Source organism: Engystomops pustulosus, chromosome 4 (genome assembly GCF_040894005.1).
Source record: "Engystomops pustulosus chromosome 4, aEngPut4.maternal, whole genome shotgun sequence".
Taxonomy (NCBI): domain Eukaryota; kingdom Metazoa; phylum Chordata; class Amphibia; order Anura; family Leptodactylidae; genus Engystomops; species Engystomops pustulosus.
Window position 1 is genome coordinate 29,012,328 of NC_092414.1, and position 16,395 is coordinate 29,028,722.

A 16,395-nucleotide genomic window follows, 5' to 3' on the forward strand; every position below is an offset into this window, starting at 1 on the left:
ATCCTCATAGACTGTAAGCTCTTGTGTCACCACCTCATGTTCATAGACTGTAAGCTCTTGTGTCACCCCCTCATCCTCATAGACTGTAAGCTCTTGTGTCACCCCCTCATCCTCATAGACTGTAAGCTCTTGTGTCACCCCCTCATCCTCATAGACTGTAAGCTTGTGTCACCCCTCATCCTCAGACTGTAAGCTCTTGTGTCACCCCCTCTTCCTCATAAACTGTAAGCTCTTGTGTCACCCCCACATCCTCATACACTGTAAGCTCTTGTGTCACCCCCGCATCCTCATAGACTGTAAGCTCTTGTGTCACCCCCTCATCCTCATAGACTGTAAGCTCTTGTGTCACCCCCTCTTCCTCATACACTGTAAGCTCTTGTGTCACCCCCTCATCCTCATAGACTGTAAGCTCTTGTGTCACCCCCTCATCTTCATAGACTGGAAGCTCTTGTGTCACTCCCTCATCCTCATAGACTGTAAGCTCTTGTGTCACTCCCTCATCCTCATAGACTGTAAGCTCTTGTGTCACCCCTCATCCTCATAGACTGTAAGCACTTGTGTCACCCCCTCATCCTCATAGACTGTAAGCTCTTGTGTCATCCCCTCATCCTCATAGACTGTAAGCTCTTGTGTCACCACCTCATCCTCATAGACTGTAAGCTCTTGTGTCACCACCTCATGTTCATAGACTGTAAGCTCTTGTGTCACCACCTCATGTTCATAGACTGTAAGCTCTTGTGTCACCCCCTCATCCTCATAGACTGTAAGCTCTTGTGTCACCCCCTCTTCCTCAGACTGTAAGCTCTTGTGTCACCCCCTCTTCCTCAGACTGTAAGCTCTTGTGTCACCCCCTCTTCCTCAGACTGTAAGCTCTTGTGTCACCCCCTCTTCCTCAGACTGTAAGCTCTTGTGTCACCCCCTCATCCTCATAGACTATAAGCTCTTGTGTCACCCCCTCTTCCTCATACACTGTAAGCTCTTGTGTCACCCCCTCATCCTCATAGACTGTAAGCTCTTGTGTCACCCCCTCATCCTCATAGACTGTAAGCTCTTGTGTCACCCCCTCATCCTCATAGACTGTAAGCTCTTGTGTCACCCCCTCATCCTCATAGACTGTTAGCTCGTGTCCCTCCCTCATCCTCATAGACTGTAAGCTCTTGTGTCACCCGTCATCCTCATAGACTGTAAGCTCTTGTGTCACCCGTCATCCTCATAGACTGTAAGCTCTTGTGTCACCCCCTCATCCTCATAGACTGTAAGCTCTTGTGTCACCCCCTCATCCTCATAGACTGTAAGCTCGTGTCACCACCTCATGTTCATAGACTGTAAGCTCTTGTGTCACCCCCTCATCTTCATAGACTGTAAGCTCTTGTGTCACCCCCTCATCCTCATACACTGTAAGCTCTTGTGTCACCCCCTCTTCCTCATACACTGTAAGCTCTTGTGTCACCCCCTCATCCTCATAGACTGTAAGCTCTTGTGTCACCCCCTCATCCTCATAGACTGTAAGCTCTTGTGTCACCCCCTCATCCTCATAGACTGTAAGCTCTTGTGTCACCCCCTCATCCTCATAGACTGTAAGCTCTTGTGTCACCCCCTCATCCTCATAGACTGTAAGCTCTTGTGTCACCCCTCATCCTCAGAGTGTAAGCTCTTGTGTCACCCCCTCTTCCTCAGACTGTAAGCTCTTGTGTCACCCCCTCTTCCTCATACACTGTAAGCTCTTGTGTCACCCCCTCATCCTCATAGACTGTAAGCTCTTGTGTCACCCCCTCTTCCTCATACACTGTAAGCTCTTGTGTCACCCCCTCATCCTCATAGACTGTAAGCTCTTGTGTCAACCCCTCATCCTCATAGACTGTAAGCTCTTGTGTCACCCCCTCTTCCTCATACACTGTAAGCTCTTGTGTCACCCCCTCATCATCATAGACTGTAAGCTCTTGTGTCAACCCCTCATCCTCATAGACTGTAAGCTCTTGTGTCACCACCTCATGTTCATAGACTGTAAGCTCTTGTGTCACCCCCTCATCCTCATAGACTGTAAGCTCTTGTGTCACCCCCTCATCCTCATAGACTGTAAGCTCTTGTGTCACCCCCTCATCCTCATAGACTGTAAACTCTTGTGTCACCCCCTCATCCTCATAGACTGTAAGCTTGTGTCACCCCTCATCCTCATAGACTGTAAGCTCTTGTGTCACCACCTCATCCTCATAGACTGTAAGCTCTTGTGTCACCACCTCATGTTCATAGACTGTAAGCTCTTGTGTCACCCCCTCATCCTCATAGACTGTAAGCTCTTGTGTCACCCCCTCATCCTCATAGACTGTAAGCTCTTGTGTCACCACCTCATCCTCATAAACTGTAAGCTCTTGTGTCACCCCCTCATCCTCATAGACTGTAAGCTCTTGTGTCACCACCTCATCCTCATAAACTGTAAGCTCTTGTGTCACCACCTCATGTTCATAGACTGTAAGCTCTTGTGTCACCCCCTCATCCTCATAGACTGTAAGCTCTTGTGTCACCCCCTCATCCTCATAGACTGTAAGCTCTTGTGTCACCCCTCAGCCTCATAGACTGTAAGCTCTTGTTTCACCCCCTCATCCTCATACACTGTAAGCTCTTGTGTCATCCCCTCATCCGCATAGACTGTAAGCTCTTGTGTCACCCCCTCATCCTCATAGACTGTAAGCTCTTGTGTCACCCCCTCATCCTCATAGACTGTAAGCTCTTGTGTCACCTCCTCATTCTCATAGACTGTAAGCTCTTGTGTCCCCCCCTCATCCTCATAGACTGTAAGCCCTTGTGTCACCTCCACATCTTCATAGACTGTAAGCTCTTGTGTCACCCCCTCATCCTCATAGACTGTAAGCTCTTGTGTCATCCCCTCATCCTCATAGACTGTAAGCTCTTGTGTCACCTCCACATCTTCATAGACTGTAAGCTCTTGTGTCACCCCCTCATCCTCATAGACTGTAAGCTCTTGTGTCACCCCCTCATACTCATAGACTGTAAGCTCTTGTGTCACCACCTAATCCTCATATACTGTAAGCTCTTGTGTCACCCCCTCATTCTCATAGACTGTAAGCTCTTGTGTCACCCCCTCATCCTCATAGACTGTAAGCTCTTGTGTCACCCCTCATTCTCATAGACTGTAAGCTCTTGTGTCACCCCCTTCATCCTCATAGACTGTAAGCTCTTGTGTCACCACCTAATCCTCATATACTGTAAGCTCTTGTGTCACGCCTTCATCCTCATAGACTGTAAGCTCTTGTGTCCCCCCTCATCCTCAGACTGTAAGCTCTTGTATCACTCCCTCATCCTCATAGACTGTAAGCTCTTGTGTCACTCCCTCATTCTCATAGACTGTAAGCTCTTGTGTCACCCCCTTCATCCTCATAGACTGTAAGCTCTTGTGTCCCCCCTCATCCTCATAGACTGTAAGCTCTGGTGTCCCCCCCCCTCATCCTCATAGACTGTAAGCTCTTGTGTCAACCACTCATCCTCTTAGGCTGCATTCAATGAACAAATGCGAGTTGGGCCGTAGTCAAGCAGGCATGGAGAGGAGTGGTGACCCCCCCCCCCCCCCGATCCATTGCGCACGGCACCGTAACATGGGAAAAGATAGGACATGTCCCATCTTTTTCCCGTGTACAGAGCGGTACGGTGTGCACGTGTGCAGCACTGTATTGCTTTGCGCGTCCATTGCCGGCCTACGGTCCCCCTACAGTCATGCGAATGTAGTCTTACTGTAAGTTCCTGGGAGCAGGGACTCATCCTATTGTTCCATATGACTATATTTGTACTCTGTCAGGTCTTATTTTGTTTGTATACGGTCCATATGATTTGTAAAGCGCTACGGAATATGATAACCCTATAAAATAAAAAGTATTATGCAAATTATATCTACTAGGGGCGGGTTTACAATATAACGGCACATAGAGAATTTTCTTGGAATGTACAGATCACTAGGAAAAAAGTTAAAAGTATCTATGGATTGTGTGGAGCAGATTCCACAGTGTCTGTCCCTAAATATGTCATAAACTCCACGTTCCAACTTATCATGGAAATAGATATAAGATATTTATCTCTGATTTTCCAAAATGTTTGATGCAAATGACAGCAAGTTTGTTAAAAGTCATCACCCGTTAAAAAAAGTATAACTCGAATTTTATTGAACCAACCTCCCAATGATAAACAGGATATTTTTCAAAATAAAAAAAAAAAAAAAATTCTAAAAATTTTATAGGGTGTAAAGAACTGAAAATGGTCACTCCAAAGCTTCCCAACAGGCCAAGTTACATGTGACATAGGCCCCTTCTCTGACATCACCGTCACAGTTCTTGCATTTATTGAACTTTTGAGATTTTGGAAATTTTCCACTTTCATTTCTTTATGATGTCAGAGTCGCCTCCAGAGCTGCTGTTTTGATGTTAATGGCCTCCACCCTCATAGATATTTTGCTTGATGATCCCCCAAAGGTTCTCTATAGGGTTGAGCTCAGGGGAAGATGGTAGGGCAGCTCGGTGGCTTAGTGGTTAGCATTACAGCCTTGCAGCGCTGGGGACCTGGGTTCAACATCTGCAAAGAGTTTGTATGTTCTCTCCGTGTTTGCGTGGGTTTCTTCCAGGTCCTCCAGTTTCCTCCCACACTCCAAAACATACTGGTAGGTTGAATAGATTGTGAGCCCCATTGGGGACAGGAACCAACTTGGCAAGCTCTGTGCAGCGCTGCATAATCTGTGAGCCCTATACAAATAAAGAAGTTATAATTTATGGTGGCCACTCCATAAGATCCTCCCCTTTAAGCCCATAGCAGCCAATGACACAACAGTAGTCGTGCAGTATGAGATGGTGCATTGTCCTGCACGGAGAGGATTTGGCTCCATATTCTTCTTTTTGTACCATGGAAGAAAGTGGTCAGTCCGAAAATGTAGATTTGTGAAAGAAGAAAAAAGTGGTTCTGCTCATCTCCCTAGTGAGAGATGTCCTTGGATAACCGATGCAGGGAGAACCATGTGGGAACAGCAGGGTAGCCTTCAGAAAAATCCAAAAGGAAACTCCAGCATCCACGCAAAAATTATATACCGTATATACTCGAGCATAAGCAGAGATTTTCAGCACAGAAAAATGTGCTGAAAAACCGCACCTTGGCTTATACTCCAGTCAGAAAAAAAAAACTTGCATACTCACCTCCAACGCCCCCGATGCTCAGCGCGGCTCCTCTTCTGTCTTCTCCGCGACGCTCCCATCCCTGCGGCTCCTCTTCTGTAACAACCAGCAGAGACACGGCCATGCGCTCTGCCAGCCGGCACATACTATAACGTCATCAGGCAGACAGAGCGCATGGCTGCATCTCTGGTGGCTGTTACAGAAGAGGAGCCGCAGGGACCGGAGCGTCCCAGAGAAGACAGAAAAGGAACCGCACCGAGCATCATGGAGCCACGCCAAACATCAGGACCACCCGAAGGTGAGTATGTAAGTTTTTCTTTTTAAGTGCTGGGCAAACTGTATACTACAGGGGGCTGGGCAGGCTGTACACTACAGGGGGCTGGGCAGGCTGTACTCTACAGGGGGCTGGGCAGGCTGTACACTACAGGGGGCTGGGCAGGCTGTACACTACAGGGGGCTGGGCAGGCTGTACACTACAGGGGGCTGGGCAGGCTGTACACTACAGGGGGCTGGGCAGGCTGTACACTACAGGGGGCTGGGCAGGCTGTACACTACAGGGGGCTGGGCAGGCTGTACACTACAGGGGGCTGGGCAGGCTGTACACTACAGGGGGCTGGGCAGGCTGTACACTACAGGGGGCTGGGCAGGCTGTACTCTACAGGGGGCTGGGCAGGCTGTACACTACAGGGGGCTGGGCAGGCTGTACACTACAGGGGGCTGGGCAGGCTGTACACTACAGGGGGCTGGGCAGGCTGTACACTACAGGGGGCTGGGCAGGCTGTACACTACAGGGGGCTGGGCAGGCTGTACACTACAGGGGGCTGGGCAGGCTGTACACTACAGGGGGCTGTTACCAACGCATTTCCCACCCTTGGCTTAAACTAGAGTCAATGGGTTTTCCCAGTTTTTGGTGGTAAAATAAGAGACCTCGGCTTGTAGATGGCTCGGCTTTTACTTGAGTATATACAGTATATAAAATGCAGAATTTTATTAGTGGAAAAGGACTTAAAACATGTCTGGGCCCACTACAACCGCTTCTGCTTGTGAGCACCGCTTGGGGGTGGCCGAATAGTAGGTTTATGCGCCACAGCAAGTCCATGAAGGATCCTACACCTTGAGGTTCGCGGGACCCCAGAGGCGCCAGCAGCTTCGAATATCTGTTTGCTGGTTTGCAAAGGCATTTTAGCAGCCGCTTTCTTAATCCGACGAACTCGCTGGGCCGATATCTTCCTCACGCTCCCTTTATCCGCCCGGACCCGTCTGTGCTCCGAATCGGCCACATATTTCTTCACGGTACGATGATCGCGGTCGAGTTTCCGTGAAATGTCTAACGTTTTCATCCCTTGTTCGAGGCATCGCTCTATTTGACGCTTTTCGGCAGCAGAGAGGTCCTTTTTCTTTCCCATGTTACCACTTTTTATACTTTGGGAACATCCTTTTAAGCAGTTTTCCTTTATTTGGGCTCACTGGGCAAACTAATTATCATCTGTGATTGATGTCAGTGATCCCGAGAGCCCAGAGACACAAGACTATCCATGAGTTTCATTGAAAAACCAAAAAATTTGTAACATTTATGCTCCTTAAATCCAATTAGCATAACATTTTTTGGAAGTGGTGTAATCCCGGTGATCTATGACACCCGGTGCAATGCCTGCAGCTCTCCTCCATACACCCGGTGTTCTCTGTGTCTCTCCCCCCTCCCCCTCTGCCTATTCATGTCTCTTCATACTGACTCGGGCACTCCCCGACGTCCAATGAGCGTCCGCCTTATTAACTCCCTACCGGACTTCACCTCCCGGCGCCCTCAGGAGCTCATAAGATGAACCTTTATCGCGCCGGTTACACCCTGAATCATACGGTGCACCCCCGGAGCCCATTCTCTGTCGCTTACCTGTCTGCTACGACAAGCCGCGGTGTTTAGGGCTTTGCCGCTCCTCCATGCCCTCTCCAAGATGGCGGCGACGTTCCTAAGGCGGAGCAACCAATGGGTGCGTGGAATGAAAGGCGACGAGCCAATCAGCGGCGGCCTTTTAGCCACGTGTGTCCTGATGTAGTAGTGGATGGCGAAATGGATTATCACGTTCTTTTTCTTTTTATCTCCTGCGGGGCTATAGTATCCGTAATACGCAGACATGTATAGACACACCATTGCTATATCACAGTAACTGTGTGCGTTTTATTGCTGTGCAGAAGACACAGACACTTTGCAGGGTATTGGAGGTATATTCACACGTTCAGGTTTTTGTTTTAAGTGCGGTTATGGAAAATAAAACCAGGAGGGGAGTCAAAAACGTGATAGCTCCTCTGCCTTGTGTAATCTCCTTAAACACAGGATGCGGTTTTGGTGCAAATTATTTTGTTACAAGTGAAACAGTGGAGGTTGGGACAAGTGTGACAAAAGTAAAGTGTCATTAATCAGTTCCCATGCCCCTCTGGTCCTTGACCTCCCTCCAGCCAAGAAGGGGGAACACTTGTGAGTTGATAAGGCTGCATTCACAAAGGTCGCACGTAGCGCTAGAATTGTATTTGCAAACGCACTTTCGTATGCGGTGAAATGCATGCGATCGGTAAGCAATCACATGCGTTTTACTGAAACCACTAATGAAATCGTGCCGCAGCAAGGTCTGGTGCGCTTGTGGTGCGTGTGCTTGTTCTCATAGGGTGATGCCACACATGGTGTTTTGAAACCGTTTTTGGTCCGTTTTTAAGCAATCCGTTAAAAAAATGCATGCATTTTTTGAAAACGCTTCCAAATTTGCACAATAAAAACGGACAAAAACTGATGCATTTTCAAAAACCCCATGCGTTTTTAAAAAATGGATGCATTTTTTAATGCTTACGTTTTTTAATGGAATGCTTAAAAACGGACCAAAAACGGTTTCAAAACGCCATGTGTGGCATCAACCATAAGCTGCGGCGAGGAGCTAGGTCACAGCGCATATGCAATGAATCACTTGCAAACAAGTACTGAGTGCACACAAAACACTCAGTACTCATTAGGCTGCGGTCACACGTGGCGTTTTGAACCCGTTTTTTAAGCAGTCCGTTAAAAAACACATGCGTTTTTTAAAGCCACATCCGTTTTTAACCGGTTTTTCCAATTATCTTAATTAAAACCGATCAAAAACAGATGCTTTTTCAAAAACTGCATGCTTTTTTTAACGGACTGCTTAAAAACGGGCAAAAAACATGTTCAAAACGCCACTTGTGACCGCAGCCTCACCAATCGCATGTTTCATATATAACTCTCCCTGTGTGTCTCGGCTGCATTCAAACGTTCCAGAAAAGAGGAGATTTGACTTATTACATTGCTGTCAACATTGCATTAACGTGCGCATTTTGTGAACGCAATATTGACCCAAAGGTGTCAAAAGCATTTTTTTATTTCACCACAATCGGAATGTTTTTCCAACTTCCCAGTACACGGCATGGACAATAAAACACTGACACTAGGAAGTGCATTTTGTTGCACAGAAAACAAGTCCCCATGCTGCACTGTGCACAGAAAAATAAGAAAGTTGGGGATTTTTAAAGGCAAAAAATAGAAATGCATCATCCCCCCTTTCCTCCCCTTCATATTCTGGCCTCTCATCTCCCTCTCATATTGTGGTCCCCTCATCTCCCATCATAATGTCTGTTATCATCTCCCCCTCATATTCTGCCCTCTTATCTCCTCCCTTTATATTGTGGTCTATAATCTCCCCTCATAATGTGGCCCCCGTCATCTCCCCCTCATATTCTGGCCTCTCATCTGCTCCCATAATATGGCCCCCCTCATCTCCCCATAATAATAATTCTTTATTTATATGGCACACACAGATTATGCAGTGCTGCCCAGAGCTTGGCAAATCCATCCTGTCCCCATGGGCTCACAATCTAATCATCCTACCAGTATGTTTGGGAGGAAACCAGAGGACACGGAGGAAACTCATGCAAACACTGAGAAAACATACAAACTCTTTCATATTGTGTCCTGTTATCTCTCCATCATATTGTGGCCCTTCTCATTTCCCCCTCATATTCTGTCCTCCCTTATATTGTGGTCCCTGATCTCCTTTCATATTGTGGCACCATCATCTCTCCCTCACATTTTTGTCTTCTCCTTTTCTCTCATATTGTGGCACCTTATTTGTCCCTCACATTGTGGCCTCTCATTTCCCATTCACATTGTATCCGCCTCATATTGTGGCCCTTCTTATTTCCCCCTCATATTCTGTCCTCCCTTATATTGTGGTCCCTGATCTCCTTTCATATTGTGGCACCATCATCTCTCCCTCACATTGTTGTCTTCTCCTTTTCTCTCATATCGTGTAACCTTATTTGTCCCTCACATTGTGACTTCTCATTTCCCATTCACAATGTATCCACCTCATATTGTGTCCCCTCATTTCCACTTCATATTGTGTCCCCTCATTTCCCCTTCATATTGTGTCCCCTCATTTCCACTTCATATTGTGTCTCCTCCTTTCCCCTTCATATTGTGTCTTCTTATCACCCCGCATATTGTGGCCCCTCTTATCTTCCCTCATATTGGGGGATATTTACGCCGGCGTATGATAGCCCCGCCGCTGTCGCAGCGCAATACATCAAGAGGCTTCAGCCTGCCTGGCGTAGAAATAAATGCCGCTGACGACAGTCGCCGACAGCGTGAAGGTGGCGGATTAGGACAAATGATCGCAGGTGCTAACATTAAGTAGAGCAGAGGCCCTGATAAATATGCCCCATTGTGTCCCTTCATCTCTCCTTCATATTCTGTCCTCTAATCTCCCCTTCATATTGTGTCCTCTTATCTTGTGGCCCCTCTCATCTCCCCCTCATTTTGTGGCCTCCCCCCCCCCCTCTTTTTATTTGTGGCCTCTAATCTCTAATATTGTGTTCTCTAAACTCCCCTCATATTGTGGCCTCTCTCTCCCCATCTTTTTTGTGGCCCTGATCTCCACACTCTATTAGTGTGACTCCTCCTCTCCTCTTTGGATTGTAACAAAAAATAATAAACACTAGATACTCAGCTTTCCACATTCCCCAGCAACTCCTCTCCTATTCTTTCTTGCTGTGTACAAAAGGCCGGCAACAAAATGCTGACAACTCTCTGCAATATTAGTGATTTCAACTCTATCTGTTGATAGAGTTCAAGTTATTGACGGAGTCATTAGGGGCGGGGTCACTGACAACGGGGGTTGAGTCAGCGGCAATCATGGGGCAGAGTCTGTTGGTTCTAGGGCCCAACGGTAGATTTACGAGCACATTGGTAGGCAAGTCCAAAGTTGCATGGACCACTCCACGCTACAGTTTATACACAGTCCCTATATATTTCCCCATAGATGTCACTTGATGAAAATTTTCCCTTCTGATTATTATCCCAAATATGTTCAAGGGTGGGGGCAGGTAATTATCGTTTGTCGCTTTGATGTCAGATTCAAAGGTTTTGGACCTTGGTTAGGGATTTTACTTTCTCCCACCTGACCAATTTTGTGCCCATCACGCCCCAGTGGATGATCCTTTAGACCACCAATTCATGAGAGGTAAGACTTTTACACTGTGTGGCTGCACCAATGTTAAAGGCCATTCTGCAACATTGGATTATATTCCCCATGGATTGGGTTGGGTTCACATTAAAAGAAACAATGGTGGAAAGATTTTTTGAGACATGGAAGAGTTTTATCAAGATCTTACCAGTTAGGATACAGGATAAAATCTGACAACAGATCTGCCTAATCACCTGGTACTTGCATTGTGAACTGAGATCTAACCCCCCACCCCCGCCCTTTGAAGAGATTTACTGTTCAAACAATCCCTTCCATGGCATGACTAAAGCATGGGACCTCCAACATTTTTGGTGTTTGCCACTGTGAAGAAATGGAGTCTCTTTTTGACTGCAGATTTTGTTTTATGATGTTTGTTTATGTTCTGCCCTGCTGCATTGCTAATGACGAGCTTCTGCATCACAGGATACGTGACTGTGCAATTTTTACACACTATTATGCCTGCCAATCCACTCCATTCTCGTAGGGCTCTGAATTCCATCCAACATCTGTTACATTGGATAACATATGGATTGGATATTGTCCTGAGGAGTGGATATGGATCTCTGACAACGATCTGCATGCTCCACGCCTCCTCAGTGTAACATCCATGCCAAGATGTCCCTCTATCCTCCGTTGGCTGTCGTCTTGTTTACTATTCTGTGTTTTTTTACCTCTGCTACGCTCACCAACCATTCTATTGCTATACGATTCTGTACCTTTGCTGCCATTTGGGTTTTGATCTAGTTTTGTCCGACTCTGCTTCTCTGTCTGGATCTGTTAATTGTTCATCAGTGTTGTCTATTTCCAAGCGTGAACCCGCTTTTCCTGTTTCAGACTTGTGTTGGTTTTTGGTTTCTGTGTACCAGTGTGAACACTGCTCAATATCAGAATTCCTGTAACCTGTCCACTCCACCATCCAGCAGCTGCCAGACGAAGTCAGTCTTTCCTGTCACCTTGTAGGGTCGCTCAGGGACCGGTGGTTAGGTTCCTCATAGTGGGTTTTACCTTGTCAGGGCGGCTTATCTGCCACAGGCTGGGCCTTAGCCCCCAGGAATGTCGCAGGGTGAGGTCGCCACCACTTACCCAGTCTGACAGCTAGCGCCAAGCCTGGTTGTGCTGTTGCTGGACAGGTTCATTACTCTCAGGTTATACCATAACCAGAATCCTTTCAATCCTAGTGGGATTAATAAGGGTCCAGTGGCCCCTCATAAATGGGGGAGGGGGGGTTTACTGTAACATCTGTGTTGGTGTCATCTTCTATTTGTCTGATTGTGTCTTACTTGAACATTATCAGTGTGAATATGGGTTTAGGCTTGGTGGCTGTTAACATTGATTAACACCACCCTCATCACTTGCCTGCAGCTTGGGCTCTGCAGCAATCATAGAACCTGTTAATAACAGCGGGTTAACGAAGTCTGCTCCCTTTCTCCTATACTTTGTCCAGATTTTAGAGTCCTGGGCCTGGGACTCTGATATCACAAAATAGTTCTGCACAACCCTGCTTGCTATATAGGTATCTTAGTAAGCTCCAGACTATTCTTCTGATTCTGGTATCTCCTGGTATCCTGACTTTTTGCTTGTGTTTTGACCATTCTCTGCTCTTGTGATTTGGTACTGCATTTGTCCTTTTGCTTCTGACCCAACTTTGCTGACTCCTCTTATTTATTTGTATTGTCTTTCCTGTCTTTGTGATTTGCACTTTGATGCTAGGAGGGAACTTCTCCTAGTTGTCCCTTACCACTATGATTGCTAGGCAATCAGGTAGAGAAAATGGGGAAGTGAGTTATCTTTAGGGCCTACCGTCGTTGTCTACTGTTCTAGTCTGTGTCCAGAGTGTGCATTACACTGTCTTTATCTCCACTTCTGTAGGTGACAGAACCACGGGACGATGGCACAAGCCGACACCTGGGACCGGAATCTAAGTGACACCCGATTTTCACCAGAGTCCGCCACAAAGCAGGATGGTCTTGCTGCGGTGTGGTGCCACCATGTCGTTCCACCAGGCGCAAGGTCAAAGTACAGAAACACCAGGCAGTCTCAAGGTCGGGGACAGGCAGGTAGTCAGAACACGCGGCAATGATGCAGAAACAGGAACAGAGCAGGAGGTCAGGGCTGGCAGTGAAGTAGCAAAGTCAGGGTCAGGTCCTGGGTCACAACAGGAGGTCAGAGTACTGAATGCTTTCTCTTAGGCATAGGCTTACAGATCCGTCAGTGGTTACTGGGAGAAGCCGACACTGGTGTGCCCGCAATCTTAGATGTGGATCACTGGGGCACCCGTGACACTCATCTCAGGCAAATAGGACTTTTCACTGTTCATTGTAACATTAATTTTGAGCATTTTTTAATTGATAAACTGGTAAGATTTCCCATAAAATGAGGAGTTCTAGAAAGGACATTTCATTCCGTACCTGTAGGACCTAGTGGTTTTATGGGGTAAAGTGTAATGACAGATTCCCTTAAAGTAGTTCTAAACTTCCTGAACGATTCCCGAGTCCTTCTTTTTCCTCTGCCTTTCTTCCTTACTGTATTTAAGCAGTTTGTGTAAATCTGCTTTCTGATGCACCACTGGGAAAGGCAAACATGGCCCTGGCTCCAACAGATCGCAGGAGATCGGAAGTGCTGGGGGAGGTGAGTAAAGATTTCTTTTTTTTGAAAGCCCTCCCCAGCCTGCCTGCTAAGTTTTTAAATTGTTGGACAACCAATGACTTAGAAGACAGTCTGTGGATAGTTTAATCACCTAAGAGAGCGGAATCATCAAGGAAAATATTCTTTAGGTATGGTAAGAGTTAATCTAGCCTTCTGTCCTTCTCTCTATACTGTGTATGGGACTTCAGATACACTGCTCACTGCAGGAGAAAGAAGGGGCATACAAAGTCACAAAGATAAATTGAAGGATTTCCAACACAGGAGAAAAATTTAATTGAGTTCCGGCACTGGTTAAAAAAAAAACTTTAAAGTTTTATTAGAGTACATTAAAAGAGTGACTACATATATGCAGACAAGCTGACACATTTCGGGCAAGAAAATGCCTTTAGTCATAGCATGCTATGACTAAGGGGGTTTTTCGCTCCAAATCAGGTCAGTTTCTCTGCATGCATGTAGTCACTCTTTTATTGTACTCTAATAAAACATTAAAGTTTTTTTTTAACCAGTGCCGGAACTTCTTCAATTTTTCTCCTGTGTTTGTTTGTTGGTGTCCGGACAACTTGTTCCATGGCACGGACCTAAAATGTGATCAGACACACAGCTACAAGGATCTCCACGGGTGAGCTGAATTGGACTTTCAATATATTTGCCAAAGTCACAGAGAATCTGCTTTACATAATGAAGTTGATTACAAAGTTTACTATTATCATCCGCAATGTTTATGTCTGAAATAAAATCTGCTTCAAAGGTTATGCTTTAATCTGGAGCACAGATATTGTATTCTTGGGTAATATCCAACTATTTTAAAGATTAATATCTTATTGTAAAACTCTTTAGTGATGATTAAAAAGCATGTGTACACAAGAAGACACAGTTTTCTGGGATAAGAGCCCCAAAATAATCGCAAGGCCACCAGGCTTTGCGATTCTTTTCCACTTTACACCACCTATATGCCAAATGGGTGTAGAGGGGTGTAAAGGGGGCGGCCGGCACAATTCTACACCAGGCAAAATTGTAGAATTGTACACCAGGGGCGTCGCCCCTGATGTATCCGGAGGGGGCTGAATTTCATCATAGCGCCATCGCAGGATAAATGCCCCCCATAGTTTCAGAATTTTATTGTTTACATTAAAAATTTGTCCATCTTGCAGATTCAAATGAACAGAATTCATATGTGTACAACAGGGTACAAAGGCGATTAGTTCAGGGGAGCAGCAGCTATCACTTCCACATCTTTACAGACGATCCCATTTCTTAGCTGCAGCAAACTTCCATGCGTCAATGCATTGGGCAAGTAAAATACTAGCCGGAAAATCTTCAAATTTCTTGAAGTCCGCATCTTTCCATGAAAATAGAAGTTCCAGTGATTCCTGTATGCTGCATTCATGAAATACAGACAGTTTATCGTCAGGAGGAAATACAGCAAACTGGTATAATAAGACCTATAACTGCTGTCACTTATTCCAACGCTCAGATTTCATGTATAGTGGCAAATATTCCCTAATATCCCCTTTTTGTACAACTTCAAAGCCTCTGGAAGATACTGTACTTTTCAGATTATAAGACACACTTTTTAGCAAGAAAAAAAAATCTTGCTAAAAATTGTCTGCGTCTTATTGTCAGGAGGATCCAGCACTGCCAGACCCTCCAGACCGCTGTCCTGGAGATTGGTTGAGGGGCTGATCCCTGGCATCCCAACAAGTGTTTCTGCAGGACCAAGAGGGATGTCAAAAGCATGTGATTCATCAAGGTCTTTTAACTCTCTCATGTTCCCATTGATGGGGACAGGGAAGAAGGTGTGGTTGGGACTGGATAAGAATAAGAGGTTTGTGTGAGTATAGCAGCGCTGAGTTTGTTCGTGTGAGTGAATGTATGTAGTAGACCTAAGTGAATGAATGGATGAAGCAGAGCTGTGTGTGTGTGAATGAATGGATGAAGCAGAGCTTTGTGTGTGTGAATGAATGAATGGACGTAGCAGTACAGCAGATTTGGCTGTGCCTTTTAAGCAGTGGGTGGATAACTAGCTGCTGTAAATTGCTACTCTCCCTCCCCTCTTCATAAAGCTATTATGTTCTATGAAACCTCAGGGAGCTTCTGACTTGCTGCTTGTGAGACAGATCTTATAGAAAGAGTAGGGAAGATCAGTGGCGTAACTAGGAGAGGCTGGGCCCCACAGCAGATTTCTGCGTGGGGCCCCCTTCTCCTTAAAAAATATATATATATACATATTTGGCGCCAGTTGGCATATTCATGATTTTAATTGCAAATTCTTGCTTTGTGCAAGAATTCACAATTATGTCACTGCTTCTACACCAGAAAATTGGCATAGAAGCTGTGATAAATCTCCCCCATATAGAATTTATGTACATAATATACTTATACAAAAAATATATACTAACCCTATATATACACATACATACATACAGTATAAACACACCATATACACACATACTGCATAAACATACACATAGCAAATAAATCATGCATATAGTATATACACATCATACATCGTATACACACACACATATACAGCATATACAGACAAACATACAGTATATATACATCATTTACACAGATACAGACACTCATACATTATATACACACCATATCACTTACACACACAGATACAGACACATATACATATCATACATTATTTACACACAGATACATACAGTATATACACATCATGCATCATTTACACACAGATACAGACACACATACAGTATATACACATCATACATCATTTACACACACATACATACAGTATATACACAGCATACATCATTTACACACAGATACATACAGTATATACACATCATGCATCATTTACACACAGATACAGACACACATACAGTATATACACATCATGCATCATTTACACACAGATACAGACAGTATATACACATCATGCATCATTTACACACAGATACAGACACACATACAGTATATACAAATCATATATCATTTACACACATACATACAGTATATACACATCATACATCATTTACACACAGATACAGACAGTATATACACATCATGCATCATTTACACACATA

At 45.4% G+C, this 16,395-nt stretch overlaps 2 protein-coding genes across 5 annotated transcripts in view; both read right to left on the reverse strand.

The window, feature by feature from the left end:
- The window catches only part of HMGXB3 (HMG-box containing 3), a 40,066-nt gene extending 32,886 nt beyond the window's left edge, over positions 1–7,180 (reverse strand). For all 3 annotated transcript variants that reach the window (XR_011854799.1, XM_072145602.1, XM_072145601.1), the window contains exon 1: positions 7,060–7,180. The gene's annotated coding sequence lies outside the window, so the exon portion shown is untranslated. The remainder of the gene's footprint in view (positions 1–7,059) is intronic.
- A 6,855-nt stretch (positions 7,181–14,035) lies between these two features.
- LOC140126318 (E3 ubiquitin-protein ligase RNF213-like) overlaps positions 14,036–16,395 on the reverse strand; it is a 163,128-nt gene continuing 160,768 nt past the window's right edge. For both annotated transcript variants that reach the window (XM_072145604.1, XM_072145603.1), the window contains one exon: positions 14,036–14,716. In XM_072145604.1, the coding sequence (XP_072001705.1) occupies positions 14,575–14,716 (142 nt within the window). In that variant the 3' untranslated portion in view covers positions 14,036–14,574. The remainder of the gene's footprint in view (positions 14,717–16,395) is intronic.